The following is a 20485-nucleotide window of genomic DNA, read 5'->3' on the forward strand; positions in this document are numbered from 1 at the left end:
TACTCACCAAAGTCAAATCTGGGTCCTCTTCCCACAGTTGTCCTGTCCATTTACTAAAAGAGATCTTCTCTGTCTGTCCGGATCCCCCGCTATTACTTCTTAACAATTCCCTCTCACGGGGGGCGGTCCCTGACCTCTTCAAATGTGCTAAAATTATTCCCATCTTGAAGAAGGCAGGGGCCGATCTGTCCTCTCCTTGTAACTTTCCCCCTATTTCTCTGCTTCCTTTTTTGGGGAAAATCCTGGAGAGTCATGTTACAACTTGTCTCAGCTCCTTCATCGAGAATACGCATTTTTTAGACCCCCATCAGACAGGCTTTCGTGCTGCGCACTCCACATAGTCTGTCATCCTCTCTGTGTTGGATGAGCTTAGATGCAGAGCCTTGGTTCTCCTGGACCTGTCAGCTGCCTTTGACACGGTCGATCACACCATCTTGATCAATCGTGTCAAAGGCGCAGGTATTTGGGGATCCTCTTTGGCTTGGAACACCTCGTTCTTGGAGAATCGCCAGCAGGCCGTTCAGCTGGCCGGCTTCTCTGCTGCTCCTCGCCTTATTACCTGTGATGTCGCCCAAGGTTCGTCCCTTTCTCCTCTTCTTTTCAATCTCTATATCTTTCCTCTCATCTCTGCTCTTCAAAAATTGGATGTCTCTGTGTTTAATTACACCGATGACCTGCAACTTATCTTTAATATCTCTTCACTCTCTTCTTCTGTGCCCAACTTTCAATCAGTTACGACTTTTATCAGCGACTGGATGAATTCCAACCACCTTAAGCTCAACTCTGATAACTCTTTCTGGCCCTCTTCTCTTGGTCCCTCTCCCTCTCCCTCTATTTCTGTTAAAAGTCTTGGTATTAGAGTTAGCAGTGATCTCTCCATGCACTCTCAAATCAGTGCGGTGGTTTCATCTTGCTTTCTTAATTTACATATTATACGTAAAATCTCTCATTTATTTCCTACTGCGGCACTGAAACGAATCTCGCTAGCCATGGTCATATCCCGTCTGGATTACGGAAATGCTCTGTATGTCGGTATTCCTGCATACGAGCTCCGCCGTCTCCAATTAATCCAGAACCAGGCTGCCAGGTTAGTCTACAAATTCCCCAAACACTACCATGTTACCCCACTGTTGAAAACATTACATTGGTTACTGCTCTTTGAACGCTCCTTTTTCAAACTTGGATGTCTGATCTTTAAGCCCTTGCCCGCACAGTGCCTGCCTTCACAACTGCCAAACTTAAGGCTTACGTTCCCACCCGTGACCTTCGGTCTTCCTCTAAGCACCTTCTGTGCATTCCTCGTTACAGAAGGAAGAAACACAGTGACATGAGCTTCTCTTTCTTGGTCCCCTCCTTTTGGAACACTCTACCCCTTAGCATTAGGACTACTGCCTCTTACATGGACTTCCGTAGGGCTCTGAAAACCCAGCTCTTCTTGCAAACTTTTGCTGAATAGGCTGTACCCCCGCCCCCCACGTACTTCCGTCCTCAGCGCCAAGAAACCGTTTGGTCTACGAGCGCTTTATAAAACTTTTAACTTTAACTTTATGCACTGCGTCTTGGACCTGTGACACTGCGGCCTGCGAGGTGAACCACTGGGAAAGCCAACGTGGGAAGCGTGGATTAACTAGAGGACCCCAGAATGTCACGTCCAACTTTCCTTGATAGGTCATGAGATACTGCTGTGGGACACGTAGCACTGGGAGGCTTTGGAGGAGCCCGAAGAGGAGAGAAATATAGCAGGCCCAGACGATCGTGCTGGTGCGGAGTGATGATGGAGGGTGCGGGGTGTGGATTGTCGCTTTTTGTGGTTTGCACCACTACCTATCTTTACATCATGGGCAAACAAGACGCTAAGCAACCAAAACTTACTTTCGACAACAAATGGACAACGCGACATGCTGAGTCAAATCCAGATGCGCAATCGGACGGACAGCAGGAACTGCAAGTGGAAGATCAGGGCAAAGACCTGCACACCCTCATGTTGGAGATGCGTTCCAGTTCGAGAAATATAGATTTGTAGCTGGATACTCTAACTACGCAGTTGGACTCGGTTAAGACCCAGGTGGCAGTGCACGAGACCCGACTAGATTCCCTTGAAAATTGTCACACTGAATTCCATGAGTTCCAGGAGGAAACTAAGGAACAGCTGTTACATATGGACAAGCTCCTAGGCATTATCCATGCTAAGAACAACGATTTGGAGGCGAGGTTGCGTAGAAACAACCTAAGCATTACTGGTATCCCGGTAACTACTGCCATAACCAAGATGGCGACATTTGTAATGGACCTTCTTCATGAACTTTTTGATCCTCATTTGTCCCCTGTCTTTGTCGTGGAAAGAACACACATAACCTTAGGTCCGAAGCCCACAGTTGGTGCAATGCCTCGGCCAATCCTGACAAAACTGTTAAATTACCAAGACAGGGATCTTATTCTGCGGTTAGCTAGAGACAAAGGCCAAATAAAACATTAGGGGACTAATCAGTTTTACCCGGATTTCACCCCTGCCGTACAGGCGACACAACAAGAATTTCTACCAGCCAAACATATCCTCCTACAGGCTCAGACCCCGTACTCCTTGCTCTAGCTTGCCAAGCTGAAAGTTTCATATGATGGTATGGCCCACTTCTTCACAGATGCGAAGTCCGCTTTGAAGTTTTCCAAACATGTTGGTGGGAAGCGCAACACGGACTCCGGAGGCGCTGGGATGTCTGCAGATGGCTGACTCAGTGATAATGGCTGCTGTGTGTATTATATAGCTTACCGGCCTAGGTGATTGCAGTGATATGGTGTAGACCTGCGGGAGGTGCTCTATTGCTGAAGGTTTTGTATTATGTAATGATCAGTTGTTCTGTTTGCTTGGGGTATGTTGGTGTGGGCTTGTAACACTCTCCGCAGTATCCCGGCCACCCCGCGTGAACAGGGTAGGTTGTCGGTGCCGCTACGCCCCTATGGGAAGGTTCCCTGTGCCACTGCCGCCGCAACACTAAATTTACTTACGTGAAATGTAAGAGGTCTGAATGATAGCAGAAAAGCTAGACTCGTGCATGCTTATTTATCCAGACATAATATAGAAATACCTTTACTGCATTAGACACATTTAAGTGTCACACCGTCACAGAAACTGATGCATAATAGGTGGGGGAATGTGTACTCGTCTATTTATTCTAACTACGCCTGTGGAGTGGCTGTACTGAACAGAAAGGGGGTGGATTGGCGGGAAGGGGAGGTACATAATGACCCGGATGTGAGGTTTATCATCATACATAGAGTGTTGAGTGGGGTTTCCTTCGTCGTTGTGGCAGGCTACGGCCCAAATGTCGACTCCCTTAACTTTTATAAGGATCTGTGGACTAGAGTCAGAGCAGCTGGTTGTAGTACAATATTGTGAGGAGGGGATTTTAATGCTATCTTGGAGGATGACATGGACAGGAAAGGTGTGGCTCGTCCACTACACCCTGCTGCCAGCGCCGCTTTAAAAGCTATAATCTCAGATGGCGATTTATATGACATATGGCGCAGTAGACACCCTCTAGTAGACGAAGGCACATGTATTTCTGACCCCCACAGCGCTTGGTTCCGCCTGGACTATTGGTTGGTCTACCGGGATATTGCTACCTGTACCACTGACATTATGCACTTATCGCGCTCCTTATCAGACCATGCCCCATGCTTATTGAAGCTGTCACTCCCGGATGTGGTTCCCCGCACTTTCTCATTGCGTCTCCTGCCGCATGCTTTACTGGATGAAGCCTTTAAAGAGGAAATACGGAAGGGCATTACAGATTACTTTGCCTTGAACACGGGCTCAGTTGACACCGAAGCTTCACTTTGGGAGGCGTTTAATGTAGTAGTTAGGGGCCAGTGTATTGCTAGAAAAGCTGGCGTCTTAAAGGCTATCCGCGGCACACTTTCATCTTTGGAGACCCAGATAAAGGAGCTTGAGAAACAATTCTACTCTACAAATGAACCCCACCTCATGGCACTACTGAAATCTAAACTGTTAGACTTCGCCGAGGAGGTCCAACGCGAAGTAACGTTTTTGGGGAAATATGCTGAGTTGCGAAGATATGGGAAGGGTGATAGACTGGGTCGCACATTAGCTAGTATGATTAGACCCTCCCAATCGACTGCCTTCATCCACGAAATACGGTCCCCACAGGGTGTCACGGTAAGGGGTCAGGTGGGAATTTTAGAGTTTTCTGCATTTTATTCTCACTTGTACACTTCTACCCAGGCGACATGCCCTGAAGGGCTATAAAGTTTCCTCGATTCAATAGCATTAGTCTGGTTCAACAATAACCATAGAGAATATTTGGATCTACCGTTCACAGGGGAGGATGTGGCCCAGGTTCTGAAAGGTATACCGCTGGACAAAGCCCCCGTCCTTTTAAAAAACCTATGTAGAGGAACTAACACCTAGGCTGTTGGCAGTATATGAGGAGGCGCTGGAGGGTGGTGTGCTGCCACAGTCTATGAGGGAAGCTATCATCATCACGCTCCTGAAACCTGGGAAGCCGGAAAAGGAGTTAGATTCTTATTGTCCCCTATCAATGATAAATGTTGATGTTAAAACCCTAGCCAAATTGATTGCTAATAGGTTACAGCCCCTGCTTCCCATCATTGCACTTCCTGACCAATCGGGGTTCCTTCCCGGGAGGTCGACCTCACACAATTTGAGGAAAATATTCTCACCGTTGCACTATTTTCAATCAGACGTGCGAGCGCGGTTGTGTTTTTAGACACCACCAAAGCGTTGATATGCTCGAATGGCCTTACCTATTCACAATTTTAGGTTGAATGGGGTTTAGCCCGCTTTTTATTAATCGTATTTGGCTGTTGTACACTTTATCCGGGTGAATGGCCTACTTTCCGACCCATTTCTTATTTCGCGGGGTACCAGACAGGGGTGCCCATTATCATCTTTGCTTTTCGCTATTGTGATGAAAACTTTGGCTTCCTGCATCCGACAACACCACACAGCACAGGGAATAGGGTTCAGCTCCTGGAGCCTACTTATTTCTCTATACGCAGATGACGTGACCATCTACATTCTCAACCCGGAAGAGAACCTAGATCCAGTCTTGAAGGAGTTTATGCGTTTTGGCAGGCTAGCAGGCATCTTCATTAACTGGGCCAAGTCGTCGATGTTCCAGCTATCTGATGGCACTCCCCCAATGACGTTGGATTTCCACTTGAGGTGGGAGGCTGAGGCGGTTAAATATTTGGGGGTTTGGAGATTAAATTACAGCCGGGCTGTCACGTGGTTGGAGGAGAAGGTGAAGGTATGGTCCAGGATCCCACTGTCTCTAGCCGGGAAGATAGCGCTGGCTATAATGGTAATTTTACCAAAATTCTTATATCTGTTTGTTAATATACCAATTCCACTTACAAGGCACTTTTTTAACACCTTGAAGTCGCAGATGGTTTCATTGGCATGGGCAGGTGGACAGGCCAGAACTTAATGGGACTTGCTGACCCTCCCGTTGAAGCAGGGTGGCTAGGGGCCCCAGATATGCATCTATATGCATTATGTGCCCAAGCACAGTTTTTACATTATTGGGCCCATCCGACGCCCTTTCAGCCCCATGAGGCAGTCAAAACTGATGCGATGGCTCCTACCCCGCTTAAAGTGGCACTCTACCAGAGAGCGCACCGCCCACGCGGAGATGTGGACTCCTCTGGGACGCTGTGCTGGGCATGGGATGAGTTACGTAAAAGAGCGGACGTTCCGTTGTTATACGCCCCTTCTGTACCTCTGGCGCAGAATGCAATGCTGCCTTGCATCCAGGATAGTGTCAGTAAGACACTTGCACAAAAAGGAAAATGCTACTTACCAGTATGCATCTGTTCTTGGCAGGTAGTAAGCGCTATATAAATGCAATTACAATACAATACAATGTAGAGCTGCAGATTTCTACACTTTGCATTAGATCGCCACCTGGTGTTGGGCTCGGATGATTGCATGTTGTTGTCGTCTTGGAAGAAGTCTTTTGTAGTCACGAGATAGGCGACTCCTCCCTTGGACGATAGTGCGCATGGGCATCGGCTCCATCCTTAGATTGTTTTTCACCGTGATGGGAAATGATGGAGTTAGTAGAAATAAAGAAGGGATGTCCATGTGTATATCTAATTAAGATGAAACTGGAACAGATACAGTTCCCGGGAAGGCGGGAGGGCGTGTAGTAATCTGCAGCTCTACATGCAAAGAACAGATGCATACTGGTAAGTAGCATTTTCTGTTCGAGGCATATGACCTGCAGATTCTACACTTTGCATGGATTGTGCAGCAGTGTCTCCCCTAGTGGTGGTCACCTGTATCCGTTGCAGTAGTTTGAAAGAGAGTTTTGAGGACAGCCTGGCCTGCTGCAGCTTGCTGCTTGGCTTGCACATCAACACAGCAGTGTTTAGTGAAGGTGTGTGTTGTAGACCATGTTGCTGCCTTGCAGATGTCTTCTAAGGGAATGTTCCCTAAGAATGCCATGGAGGCTCCTAGTTTGCGTGTGGAGTGCACTCTAGGAGGAACTGGTAATGTACGTTTTGCTTATTGATAGCATATTTGTATACATTTTACAATCCACCTTCAATTCCAGCTTTAGAGATGGGGTTGCCCTTATGTGGTGTAGAGAAAACTACAAACAGTTGCTTTGTTTTGCGAAAGGATTTGGTCCTATCTATATAATAGAGAAGAGCTCTTTTAACGTCTAGGGTGTGTAGAGCTCTTTCTGCTACAGAGTCTGGGTTTTGGAAAAACACCGGTAACTCTGCAGATTGGTTTAAATGAAATGGAGTAATGACTTTTGGAAGGAATTTAGGATTTGTTCTGAGAACCACTTTATTACGGTGTAATTGTAAAAATGGTTCTTGTACAGTGAAAACTTGAATCTCACTAACTCTCCTAAGAGAGGAAATAGCTACTAGAAAAGCTGTTTTCCATGTGAGGAATTGCAGTTCACATGTGTGTAGAGGCTCAAAAGGGGGTCCCATGTGCCTTGTAAGAACAATGTTTAGGTTCCACACTGGAGAGGGTGGTAACCTGGGGGGAATGATTCTTTTTAATCCTCCATAAATGCTTTAATAGCAGGTACTCTAAAAAGAGACAGATGTTGTCTATTTTGTAAATATGCTGCAATTGCTGCCAGATGTAGGCTTATAGATGAATATACCAAGTTACATCTTTGTAAATGTAGAAGGTAGCAAATGATATTTTGGATAGACGCATCCAGGGGATCAATTTGGTTATTGTCGCATTAAATGGCAAACCTCTTCCATTTAGCAGCATAGCAAGCTCTAGTAGTAGGTCTCCTGGCCTCTTTAATGATGTTCATACAGTCTGGTGGTAGGTTAAGGTAACCAAACTCTAAGACCTCAGGAGCCAGATTGCCAGATTCAGTTGCCTTTGGTCTGGATGTCTGATGTCTCCGTGGTTCTGCGATAGCAGGGATGGTGTCAGATGTAGTTTTTGGTGTGGAACTAGAGAGAGTTCTTAGCAGTGTTGTATACCACGGTTGGTGTGCCCATGTGGGAGCTACTAAAATCAATTTGAGCGACTGTCGTCATCGACTTAACATATCTGCTATCGGATTGTGAACTCCTGGAAGGTGTTCTGCAAGCAGGTATATGTTTTGTGGAATGGCCCATCTCCAAATGTTCTGTGCAAGCTGGGACAGCTTTAGAGAGTGTGCCCCCCCCTTTTTTTGTATATAGTACATGGCTGTCATGTTGTCCGTCTAGATTAAGACAGCTTTGTTTTGTACTTGTACTACGAAAGTTTTGAGCGCTAAGAATATTGCTAGCAGCTCTAGGTGGTTGATATGGAACGATCTTTGTTGATTGGTCCATTGCGCTTTAGTTGTATGCGGCAGGAACTCTAAGTGAGATACACTGTTAAACAGCCTATTTCACTGTATGGCTGAAACGACAGTAACCACTATTCACACACTCCGAGATAGGAACGGCGCGAGGGATCGCGCATTACTTTGTAGTTCCATCCACACACACGGTGTAGAGTAGCTATTAATGGCAATCGCCCGATGTTTGGATTTACCTCGCTCTACTAAATGAGGAGTGCAGTACATACTAAGCGAGACTCCTGGGCTCTATCGCTATATTTTCAACATTTAACAAGTGTTTGACACGCAAGTTAACCAGGAGCGTATCTATTTGAGTAGTAAAAATGGGTTCTGTGCAAGATGACGAGTGTCGCTGACATTCAACAATGACAAATTTTGGGAGTAAACACTGCCCTTAATGTATTCTTACAAATATTAATTCTATCTGCTCAGATTTTGAGCTTCAATTCATCCAATACACCAGGGGTGTTTTGATTGGGCAGTGACTACAATATTATAAATAAGAAATGAAGGTTTTATCTAAACATTATTAGCCTAGTTAAGGCGATAAGTTTTGTTTTGCAGCAGCGAGGTGCTTCCTCTGATTTTTTTCATTTGTTTGGCTTGAATAGAGCGGTGCTTCGTGTTACCTGAGCTGTGGCCAGGTGAGGGGGGGCAACATTCTCCTGCAAATTGGGTGAGTGTGAGCTTATATGTTGACAATGTGCATATGATTATTAGATACGCTGTTGGTCTAGCTCTCATGTTACACCTATACAAGGTGACATGATGTTTTGCAATACGCTTATCTGACTGGACATAATTATTCAGCAGTTGTTTTTTGAAATGACATTTTCACTAACGATATGTACATTTCTTTCTCATCTATGTGTGTGTGTGTCTGTTCATTTGGTGTACTCCAACAATTTGAACACAGGAGATTCTCAGGTGATATTTACTTTGTTTGTCACACTGCTTTTGATTTTGTTTCACATCACCACACATAGCAGTAGCAAAATAGGTCCTGATGAAGCAGCAGCAAGGTGACCCATGGGCCCGTTAAAAGTCTGCAGAAACATGTCGACCATTTTTTCATCTGTGTAGTTATTTGTTAAGGCTACCATTTGCACTGTTTTTAATATTGAGAAAAAGGAGGTGTTCATTAAAAATATTTTCCTCCTTTCACTCAATTTTAGATATAGCACTTTATACACTTTTGGTTTACACAATTTAGCACTGCTTTTCAGCAACCTCCTGATACCTAATATAGATTACATCATAGACTGTTTGAGATTGATGTGATAGATTTGGTTGAGTCTGGCCAAATCGCGCACTGGGTACTCGATTCCCCATGTGCACTTTTAAGGTTCCCAAATGATGTAGGGCGGTACAGGGTGGAAGTCTGATGGGATCTCTTTGAGCACTTTGAGAGACCCAGCGATAGATTTCGCTATTCATTGATCATAGCACATATCATCCCTGGATAAGAAACACACCCACTCTTCTGACCCCTTGCTACTCTTAGGTTGGTATTCAAGTAATTGTTAGGGCTGTAGCATTGGTTGGTCGTAAAATATTCCCTCGGACCCTCTCTCTTTGTTATAAATATAACTTCAGTCCTCTATATGGTAATATATAATGTATTGTTATCTTATTGTTGCTATTTGTTGATCCGTACGATTATTGAAGAATATGATGAATATGCATTCTTGTACTGGTGAAGAGCTAACGGAGCGTGAAGTACTACTTCCAGGCTATTGTGAACTGTATGGACTATTCTTATTTCAACTTTTGTACTGATTTGATACAATGCTGACCTGTTGTACTGTACCACAATTTGGTTGTTTGAAAAATGTCAATAAATAAAATAAAAAATAAAAAAGGTAGTGTATAGTGTGTAGTAATAAATATAAAGTATTTTTCTACTCAACTGGTGTGGTTCTTTCTTGCGTGAAAAGCTTACTGACTGACTAAGGTGGTACATGCAATTGCTTAACACCCTCTGGATAAGCCTAAGCTGCTCTCCACCGCTACCCCTTGAGAGCTTCGGCTATCAGGGACCTGAACACTATTGCTAAGGGCTGCCTGGGCTGCGTGCACAGTACCTCACCATAGGCGGACACTATAGACGGAACCAGCCTCCTATAATAATATAATAATCCACATTTGTAAAGCGCACAATCACCCGTAAGGGTCTCTAGGCGTTGGGGGGCGTCGGGAAGATTAAGCAAGCTATTGCCCAGAGTCACATGGTGCTGGGATGACCTGCTGCCGGCGCTGGGGATCGAACCATGATCCCCAGATTCTAGAGTCAGTCGCCCTAGCCGCGGCGCCACACCTCTGAACTCTGGAAGCGGGCTACGTTTGCGCTGCTAATGATCTAGGTCTAGTGACCAAGGTTATTTACACTGTCTCTTTTTCTCTTGATGGTGTATTTAAAGCCATCTTCTCCCAGAAACTGGGCAAAGCACCAAGTCAGTGTAACATTCCAGTGGAACTCTTTAAAGCAGAGTGTAAGATGTTGGGCCGCTCTGTCCAGACAGTGTCATTGCAATAGTTTAAGAAGCAGCTTTCTTTGACACATGAGTGTGACCAAAAAGTACTACAATTCACGAAAAGAGTGGTCTCCCCGATCCTAGGAATTATAGACTTGTAAGACTTATAGAGAGTATGCAAAAGACATTATCAAAAATGATTTTGGCCATATTAAAAGACTGGATTAATGAAGCTCACATGCTCTCACATGTTGTCGAGCGGATTCCAGAGAGAAAGTGAACACCATCTATCAGGCCTTTAGATTCCTACTACTGCTCTGGCAAAAAGGGCCCTTAAAAAGTCTACCTGTGCGTGTAGCATTTGTGGACGTAATAGCGTAATTTCACACTGTTACACAACACGTTATGGAAACCGCTCACTGACCTGGGAATCCAGATAAATCTCCTAAGCGTGTCTATCTTCATCATAACTTTGCTAAGGTAGGACGTGGTTTTAGGTTTAAAGTATTTTATTCAGGTATAAAAAACATGGGGAAGGGAATAGGAGGTCAAGCGAACATACAGTACAAAAAGCGAGATGTTGCAGCGGTTCAGAAGGAAAGTAGGGAGACAGGAAGCCCCAGAGGGTAACAAGGCATAAGTCTTAAGGCAATAAGGCATCGCGAATGACCCCCCAGTAGACCCCCATTCCCTTAGCAAGGCCGAGCTGGAATAGCGTCCCGCAACACAGCAAAAAAACACACACCATCCCTCCAGCCCCCCAACCCCGGAAAATTAGGAGAAAGAGAAGCAAAGGAAGAAAGGAAGAAAACAATACCCCAACATCCCCGTCCGAAGGTCAGCATTAGAAGCATATAACCCCGCCCCCCACCCCCAGTCCCAAACCCCTGATCCCGCACATTCACTCCGCTGGAGCCGCCAGCGGCGTCAGCCTAAGAAGTCGCAGGTACCGTGGGCATGTGAGCTCGCGAAATTCCGTGGACAAGAGTGCCAAAAAGGGGTGCCAGAGTTCTTCAAACTGGTCAACATTCCCAGCTACCGTCAGCGAAATCTTCTCCATGCCCAGTACCTGCCAGAGCCTGTGTAACCAACCAGTGATAGAGGGGGCAGTGGGGGTACGCCAGAGTACAAGGATGTTTTGAACCGCGGAGCCCAGCGCAATCGCAATCTGCCTACCCCTGCGGGACTTCAGCGGGTACATCAGGTCGTTGGGGAGGCCTAGCAAGACATACGCAGGGAAGCGCGGGAGCTCAATCTCAAAATGCCTGTCCACCTCATCCAAGACCTCTGTCCAATAGGCCGACAGCACCGGGCACTCCCAGAGAATGTGCGTAAGGGTACCCTCCTGTCCGCAGCCGCGCCAGCAACCTTTATCGCCGACTTTGCGCATCTCGTAGAGCCGCTCCGGGGTGTAATACCAATAGGTGGACACCTTAGTAAAGGTCTCCGTCAGCCCAGTGTGGTACGCAGAGTGCCTCGCCCGATACGCAATCCTGTCCCACTCCTTGTGGCTCAGGGTTCTGCCCAATTCCCTGTGCCAGCGCTCCCTCCCTGGGTTATGGTAATGAAACGGCGGGGGTTGGAGAAACTTGTACAAGTCGGTGATAAGCTTGGCATCCGAGGTCCGGGATACCAGCCATCGCTCATAGGGCGTAATCGAACGGGCAGCGACGTCGCGCACTGGGGGTTGTAGAGCCCAGTGGCGGACTTGCATATAACGCAGTCTGTCCCCTTCCGTCAGGCCAAACTCCTGTCGGAGCTGCTGGAAGGGGAGTACGCCCTCCGGTCCGTAGATCTGGAAAAGCGCCCTGCAACCCGCGCTCACCCAGTGGGAGAAGGCTCCCGGTTCCAGGCCAGGAGTGAAGTCTGGATTGCCAGCAATGGGAGTGAACGGCGATGGAAAGGTGGTGAGCTCGCGAAGCTCGCACACCGCGTCCCACACTCTCAGCGGAACCCGGGTGATAAAAGAGGCGTAGAGATTAGGCGGGCGGTGAGTGCGCCGCAGGAACGGGACTTCCTGGAGTGTACGGCCCGCAACTGCCTGGTCTTGAAAGAGCCAGTGCTTGTCCGATTCCCACCGGCTCCACTCCACCAGGTACCGAAGTTGTGCCGCCTGGAAGTACTTCCGGAGGTCCGGGACCCCGAGACCCCCCGCCTCCGGGGCAAGCATGGAGAGGACCCGCTTCATCCGAGGCTTACGGCCCTGCCACACAAAGCGGGAGATGTCTGCCTGCGCCTGTTGTATCCAACCTACAGGGGGCTGGAGAGGTAAAGCGCGAAAAAGATACAGGATCTGAGGCAGTATCGTCATCTTCACCGCTGCGATACGGCCCAGCCACGAGAGCAGGCCCTTATTCCATCGTCCGAGTTCCTCCTTGATCTTTTTGCCCAGAGAGGAATAGTTAGCAGCGACCATTGCAGGCAGGGAAGGCGCAAGCAAAATCCCCAGGTAAGGCACCGTGGAGGAGGACCACTGCAGAGGAAAAAGACGCTGGAGGTCCCGCCTGGTGTCAACAGAGAGGGACACGTCCAGGGCGGCCGACTTAGACATATTCATTTTGAAGCCCGCCACGCGGGCAAAGGAATTCAGTTCCTGGATGCAGGCAGGGAGCGACCGCCTAGGGTCATCCAGGGTCAGCAAGACATCGTCCGCATACAGGCTGACAGTATGCGTGTACTGCCCCATCTTCACCCCGATAGCGTCCGGGTTATCACGAATCCTCTGGGCAAACGGCTCCATATAGAGGGCAAACAGGAGCGGTGAGAGGGGGCAACCCTGTCTCGTGCCACGCTCAATGGCAAAGCTGCCGGAGCTGTGTCCATTGACACACACCGATGCTGACGGTCTCTTATAGCAATTAAAGATCATAGTGCGGAACTTCTCGCCGATCCCCAGTTTCCCAAGAACCAGCTCGAGGTACGGCCAATGAACCCTATCAAAGGCCTTCTCCGTGTCTACCGATAGCAGCATCCGCTCCCCCGGGACGCGTGAGGCCTTTTCTAGCACGTGCGTCACCCTCTTGGTGTTGTCGACCGTCTGCCTGCCGGGTACAAAGCCGGCCTGGTCCGCCTCCACCAAACCTGGTAGATGTAGACCCAGTCTGGCCGCCAAGATCCCCGTGTAAAGCTTGAGGTCCACATTTAGAAGCGAGATGGGCCGATACGAGCCGCATAGAGTCCGGTCCTTTCCCGGTTTCGGGATAACCGACACGGTCGCCGAAAGAAGGTCCGGCGGGATGGCACCCGGTTCGGAGAAGGAGTTGAATAAGCGAGCCAGGAGAGGCGCGACAGTGGGACAGAAGGTCTTGTAAAACAAGGCCGTATAGCCATTCGGGCCCGGGGCCTTGCCGTGTTTCAGCCGTGCAATAGCGGAGATGACTTCCTCCATGTGAATATCCCTCTCCAGGTGGTCCGCCTGGGCGGGGTCCAAGGCCGGGAGGGTCACCGATTCCAGGTAGGCCTCGGCCTCTCCCGGTGGGGAGGGCTCTGCAGCGTACAGCGCCTCGTAAAAGGCACAGAAGGAATCCGCCACCTCCGCGTCACCGGAAACCACAGCGTACAGCGCCTCGTAAAAGGCACGGAAGGAATCCGCCACCTCCGGGTCACCGGAAACCGGGACTCCATCTGCTCCCACTAGCTCCTTCACGACGTTGGTTGCTGCGCAGCCCTGAGCCGGTGGGCCAGGAGCTTACCGCATCTATCTCCGCCGGTGTAAAAGGCATGTTTCAGGCGCAACGCCGCATACTCCGCCCTGTCCAGGTCCAACGCAGAGAGTAGTTTCCGCGCCGCCTTCAGCTGCCTCCAAACACGAGGCGCCCCCGTCCGGCGGTGAACCTGCTCGAGTTCCCTGACCTGCGCCGTTAGTTCCTCCCTCTTGCGTTGACGCTCCTTGTTCTCCGCCGAGGAGATGGAGATAAACTCCCCTCTGACGACCGCTTTCAAAGCCGCCCACTGCGTTGCCAGGGACGTATCGGGGTTGCTATTGTGGGTCAGGTACTCCTGGATGACCTCCTCCACTCGCTTCACCACCGATTTCTTATGGAGAAGCGTGTCCCGAAGCCGCCACATCCCTCTGGAGGGGGGGGCCGCCGGCCAAGCAAAAACTCCGGAAACCGGCGCATGGTCGGACAGGGACAGAACCCCGATGTCTGCCGCCGTGGCGGCTAAGCGGAGCGGTCCGCTCACCAAGAGGTAATCCAACCGCGAGTAAGTGCGGTGTGCGTGGGAGAAATATGAGTAGTCCCTATCGGCGGGGTGCATGGTACGCCAGAGGTCGTGCAGATCCATCTCTGCGATCTGGTCCTGTACCGTTCTAGAAAGCTCCCCCGTCTGCGGAAAGCGCTGGGCTGACCTATCCAAGGTGGAATCGAAGACCATATTCAGGTCTCCCCCCAAGATGACGTGGCGGTCGGGCGAGGCAGTAACGTCTACCAACACAGATTCCAGGAAGCGATCCTGGTGGTCATTTGGGCTGTATACGGAACCAACCGTAAAGGCAACACCCCCCAGACGCATGCGATACACTAGGAGCCTCCCCTTCTGCTCGGCATGTTTATACAGCACCTCACCTCGGAAGGAGCTGGCTAGAAGGATGGCTACCCCTGCAGTCTTAGTCGCAGCCGAGGAGAAAAGTTGCGTGGGGAACTTGGCAGAGCGCAGCCTATGGCAATCTTTAGAGAGTAAATGGGTTTCCTGCAGGAGGCAGATATCCGCCTGCGACCCTTCTAGCAGGGAAAGGATCGCCCTACGCTTCACAGGGTTGTTCAGACCCTTAACATTAAGGGTCACTACTTTAAGGGGCGGCATCACTCCCAGGGAAGCAAAGCGCTGTGCAGCAAGCGCGGGATCAGTGGAAGGGGCGCGCGGGGCAGGGGCGCGCGGGGCAGGGGCGCAGGGAAGGCCAGAATCGGCACCGCATGTGTTCGGACAGTATCGGACGGGACCCCCCCAACACCAAACCAACTTTGAAACCCCCCCAAAACCAACCCATGGCAACCAGCCAAAACCAAAAACAAGAAAAAACACCCCATAGTCTCAGTCTAGCCCAAGTGGGCGAGTCTGCAGAAAACCGTCAAGTGGACGTTCAGCCACACACCTCCAACTTCCCCCCCCCAACCCCCAGCCCCAACCCAGCATCGAAGAAGCTATGAGTCTCTCCCCCCGGAGTAAAGTTAGGCCGTCTGGGCCACGCCATTGGAGTCAGGCAAGTTCCTGGCCGCAGTCCTCAGGGCCTCCGCCATATCCGCCCTGATGGTAGGGGAGTCAGGGCGACTCGCCGTCGCTGACGATTGGCGCCTCCTCGATCTCCGTCGGCCCCGCCGCTCGGGGCGCCTCCATGCGGGTGTGGCCCCTTCTTCCTCCGTAGCTGTGAGTCCCAGCACCCCACAGACATCTTGTAAGGAGCGCAGCTGATGTAACACCCCATTCCATCGAAAAATAAGACGGAAGGGGTGACCCCAGGAATAGGCCGTCTCATGCTCTCGCAGGAAGTCCGTGGCGATGCGGAAAGACCTGCGCTTCTGCAGTGTGATGGCGGACAGGTCCTGATAGAGCGCCACGGGCCGTTCTCGAAAGGACAGCGGCTGTTTCCTGCGGGCCTCAGTCATAATGCGCTCCTTTAGGGGGAAATCCGGCAGGAATGCCAGGATATCAGGCGGGGGTGCCGATGATTGTCGTTGGCGGCCCACCCTGTGTGCTCTGTCTATGCGGATCGGGAAGTCCGCTCGTTCTCCCAAGATGTCGCAGGTCCTGCAGATAGGCCACTAGGTCCGCACCCTCATCCGCGGACGGAACGCCCCGCACCCGGATGTTATTCCGCCTGGATCTGTTCTCGAGGTCCTCCGAGTGGGCCTGGAGCTCGACACACTGCTCCCGTAGGCGGAGGACGTCCTGCTGGAGATGAACTATCTCCTCGTCGCGACGCTGGGCCGCCGTTTCCACGCACTTCGATTTCTCTACGCACTTCGCGGACCTCTCCCGCCACCTCGGTCTTGAGAGTCTGAAATTCCTCCTTGAGGGAGCTGAATAGGTCTTCCATGAAGGACCTCGTGACAGGCGGTTCGCCTACGGTGGCGTCCGTTGAGGCCCGGGAGGACCCCGGGGACGGCTGCGCCCTGTCGCGTAGTTGCTGGGCCCTGCCGAGCATGTCCAGCAAAGTGCGATCTCCCCGTGCAGCGCCTCGTCTTCCGGCCATCCTGGCCTCCGCGGTGGGTGAAGCTTAGAGCCGGCCGTTGTAGACGCGCCCAGCCGCCCGTGGGCACCAGATGTGAAGTCCTCGCCGAGGACAAGGGTAGTGCGTCACAGGCGACAAAATGGCGGCCCGGGTCAGGGCGAGACGACCATCGGGCCAAGCAAGGCGGTCAGCAATGTCCAAGTCGGAGGCTTTCAGCCGTGTGCCCCCAGGGAGGACAGCAGATGTGTAGGCACCAGGAGAAACCAAGGCGCCCGCATGACCAGGGCGCGGGCGAGGGTCACCAGTATTAGTTCCACAAAGACAAGATGGCGGGAGGGCGGAACCCAGGATGCCAGCCCAGGCCAGCCAGTCTATGGGCGACCCCCGAATGGCAACGGGTCGGGGAAATGCGAACCCAATGTCTTCCAGTACCATCGACCAATACGCCCGTCCCGGGCTCCGCTCAGACTCCACCGTTCCACTCTTCCAGGCTCGGGGTCCGCAAGGCGTCACACTCCGATACCCATGGCAGGGGGTAGATCGCCGTCGCAGGGTTAGGATCCGTCTCCCAGCGATGGTCCTGGCCACCAGGGCGCCGAACAGGAGGCCACCACACTCCGCGGAGTCCGTCTAGTCCATCCCCCGGGATCTCCAGCGTTCAGCACTCGACTCAGCCGAGGCGCGCGGACAGCGCCGCAATATGCTCCGCCTCCAGGCCCTTCTCCTCGGGGCGATCCAGGCTCCCCTCTTCGGGTCGATCGGTAAACAAACTTTTCGGGGATTTCCCCCGGGGCAACAGAAGTCAAAGTGGCATCAAAACGTGCCCCATGAACTCCGGCACAGTTCTCTCGCCCGCAGTGCAACCGCGGGGGAGAGAAGCGCAGGAATAGGGGCTCGAGCTGAGCCGGGCCGGAGGAGCTACGGGAGGAAGCGTCCGCTCACCCCGCCATCTTGGCCACGCCCATAGGACGTGGTTTTAGTTGCGAGACATCTGCACCCATTAATAGTAATAGGGAAGTCCACCTAGGGTGTGTATTGGCGCCCCCTGTGGTCACAGTTTTTACCAACAATGTGATTTACTCTTCTTATGAGCCATATTCCTAAGGCCCACTGATTTAGCTGTGGAAACAAATATGTTCACTGTTCTCTGTGGACAATACTCTGTTAATTAGAGTTTGCAGGCCATCTTCTTCACCTCCCCTCCTGCTCTGCGTTGGCGTTGCTTGCCTGTTGCCCTGTTTCCTGCCCTCTTATTGCTGCCCCATCTCCCGCCCTCATGCTGCGTTACTAGCACCGCCCCGCTCTGTGTTCTTGCTTTCCCCCAGCCCCACCCCCTCCCGAGTTCTTGCTTGTTCTACCCCCTCCCGCTGTGTTGCTTGCGCCTTCACCTCCCACCAGGAAAAGAAAGTGTTGACAAAGCCAATAGGCCTGCACTATGCAAGATCTGTTTTAGGCAGGTTGTGCATGCTGCGCAGTGGATGAGCTGCAGTACAACCTGGCAAAAAAACATTGATAAAGCTAAACAGAAAAGCTATTTGGCTTTTCAATTTTTTTTGTAACTTTGTGCAGCAGCGCGGCTGCTGTGCAGCATTGTTGAACGTAAAAAACCACACAAAAAGAAAATGCACAATGACGCGTCCAGACCTTTTTTCCTAAATTTCATCTGCGCTGCTGTGCAGCCGGGCTGAAAAAAGCATTGACAAAACCAATAGAACTCCCACAGGTGAGTCATATTGCCTTTGCCAATGCTTGTTAACTTTCAAACAAGTTGTATCTTTTTTTTTTTTAAAACAGATAATTCGACTACCTCGAGATTACTCAAGTATAATAGGAAATCTGGAATACCTTTGAACAAACAAACGGAGCAAATCACTTAATTTATTTCTTTTGTCGCCTTTTTGTTACTTCACAAAGTTGAAGATGGAAACAAAAAGAGAGTAAGAACAAAAGAGGAGATTAGAATCAAAATGGAGAGTGTGGGGAACTCATTTTTGATATTCTTCAATCAAACCTCCAACAATGAACTGAGTTCAACTGAAAGCATTTGGAAAGCCAGTCAGTCTTGCTTTGCCAGTGCTTCTTTGCTGTCACGATTGGCTCTTGTCATTGGTTAAAAAACTGCAGTAAAAGCATTGGTAAAGCCAATAGGATTGGACAGCCATCTGTGACTGTTATTCTGTATACTTGCAAGATGGCAGAACACTGCATGTAGACGAAACATGGTGGGAATCCCGAAACTACGGGTAAAAACTTCCAGGATTGCCAAAGGCGATCTTCTATGCTTCCAAGATGGCCATCAAGTTGCGCCTTGACCCAATTAGACACTTTACCATTCCTGATCCATTCGCAAAGGTTAATCAGATCACTGTGTTTGACCACATTTGCACTTCCGTACTCTGATGACCTTGCTATCACTCGTTCACAGTCCTTTTCCTCAGGTAGTGTAGTAGGTCCCTTTCACCGCGCCTTACCCCGGCTTACCGTGTTCCATACGCATTCACAGTACCTTCCAAAACGCACCCTGTCTTGTCCCCTTCATAATGCCACATCCCATTCAACATGACTAATGGTCATCACACCTTAGCTACTGAAGCATACTTTACCCCTTTCAACATGACGTAGCCAAAGTCGTGCACCGCGTCATGCGGAGCCATCAGCGGGGTGGGTTCAAGGACATCTACAGGCAACCTGGTTCTGTACAGGACGAACCCGAAATACTGTAAGAGAAAGGGAGGTGTGAGTCAGATAGAAGAGTCTGGCCATAGAGCACCTGCTAGAACTGCCCTGAAGCCACACAGATTAATTCAGAACCAACCCCACAACATCCGCTCGCAGCCGCACACGAGGTAGAGGGTCTGCATTGAGACTTGGCTAGCATCGGGGGCCACATGTGGTTCAAATTCTATGTCCCTGCCAGAATGCTCTCATAAGATCATAGCATCAGTCTGAAGTGTGTACTCACAGGTCACTCTTTCAGTGCTGTGATCTCAAGTGCCTCCTTCAATACAACGATGACTACATTGCAACAGCTGGATGAGCGTCTCTAGTGTCAAAGCAATGGCACAAGCTGCAAGAAAAAACCAACAGTCCTCCCCATACCACAAACACACACACACAATCAGGCCTTTCCCTTCAGACTTGCACATACAGCCTTCCCCTACACAATACAGCCTTTGCCTTCCTTCAAAATGCATCTCCTTCATGAATAATTCCTACACAATACATCCTTTGCCTACACAACACAACCCCTCCCTACAGAACACAGCCTTTAACTACTCAATAGAGCCCCTCTCCACAGAAAACTGTCTTTCTCTCACAATGCAGCCCCCCTACACATTACAGGCAGTCTCTGAAAGGTAAAGTCCCCCACAAATAATACAGACTTTCACTACATAAAGGAAGCATCACTACACAACACAGTGCCCTCCTGAGTAATACAACCTATCTCTGTACGGTCCAACCCATTCCTACAAATACAGCCCTTCCCTACCCAGTACAGTCCTCCCCTACACAACACATCGCCTCGCTAGACAATACAGCCTTGTCCTACACAGCACGCACACTCGCTAGACAAAGCAACCTATCCCTGCACAATACTACACATTCTTACAAGTACAGCCCTTCCCTACCCAATACAGTCCTCCCCTACACAACACATCGCCTCGCTAGACAATACAGCCCTGTCCTACACAACACGCCACCTCGCTACACAATGCAGCTTACAAATACAGCCCATGCCCTACACAATACAGCCCTATGCTACAAAACACATCCCTCGCTAGACAATACAGCCTTGTCCTACATAACACGCGGCCTCGCTACACAATGCAGCCCATCACTTACATCATATTAGCCCCTGGCGTACCTGGTTCACCTGCTCAAAGGTGAGGGGGAAGGTGGCCTGGACAGGCGGATACACTGAGATGACCTCCATCAGCTGGAGGAGGTCCCCGTTCTGTGGAGGAAACACATGATCAGTCTCA

At 50.2% G+C, this 20485-nt stretch overlaps 1 protein-coding gene across 3 annotated transcripts in view; it reads right to left on the bottom strand.

Moving 5' to 3' along the window:
- Window positions 1-20485, bottom strand: part of GLB1L (galactosidase beta 1 like) — a 415681-nt gene that overhangs the window by 51014 nt on the left and 344182 nt on the right. For all 3 annotated transcript variants that reach the window (XM_086954375.1, XM_086954374.1, XM_086954377.1), the window contains exons 13-14: window positions 20368-20457; window positions 19106-19219 (exon numbers count right to left, since the gene is read on the bottom strand). In XM_086954375.1, the coding sequence (XP_086810501.1) occupies window positions 19106-19219; window positions 20368-20457 (204 nt within the window). The remainder of the gene's footprint in view (window positions 1-19105; window positions 19220-20367; window positions 20458-20485) is intronic.

This window comes from Lissotriton vulgaris, chromosome 2_1 (assembly GCF_964263255.1).
Source record: "Lissotriton vulgaris chromosome 2_1, aLisVul1.2, whole genome shotgun sequence".
NCBI lineage: Eukaryota > Metazoa > Chordata > Amphibia > Caudata > Salamandridae > Lissotriton > Lissotriton vulgaris.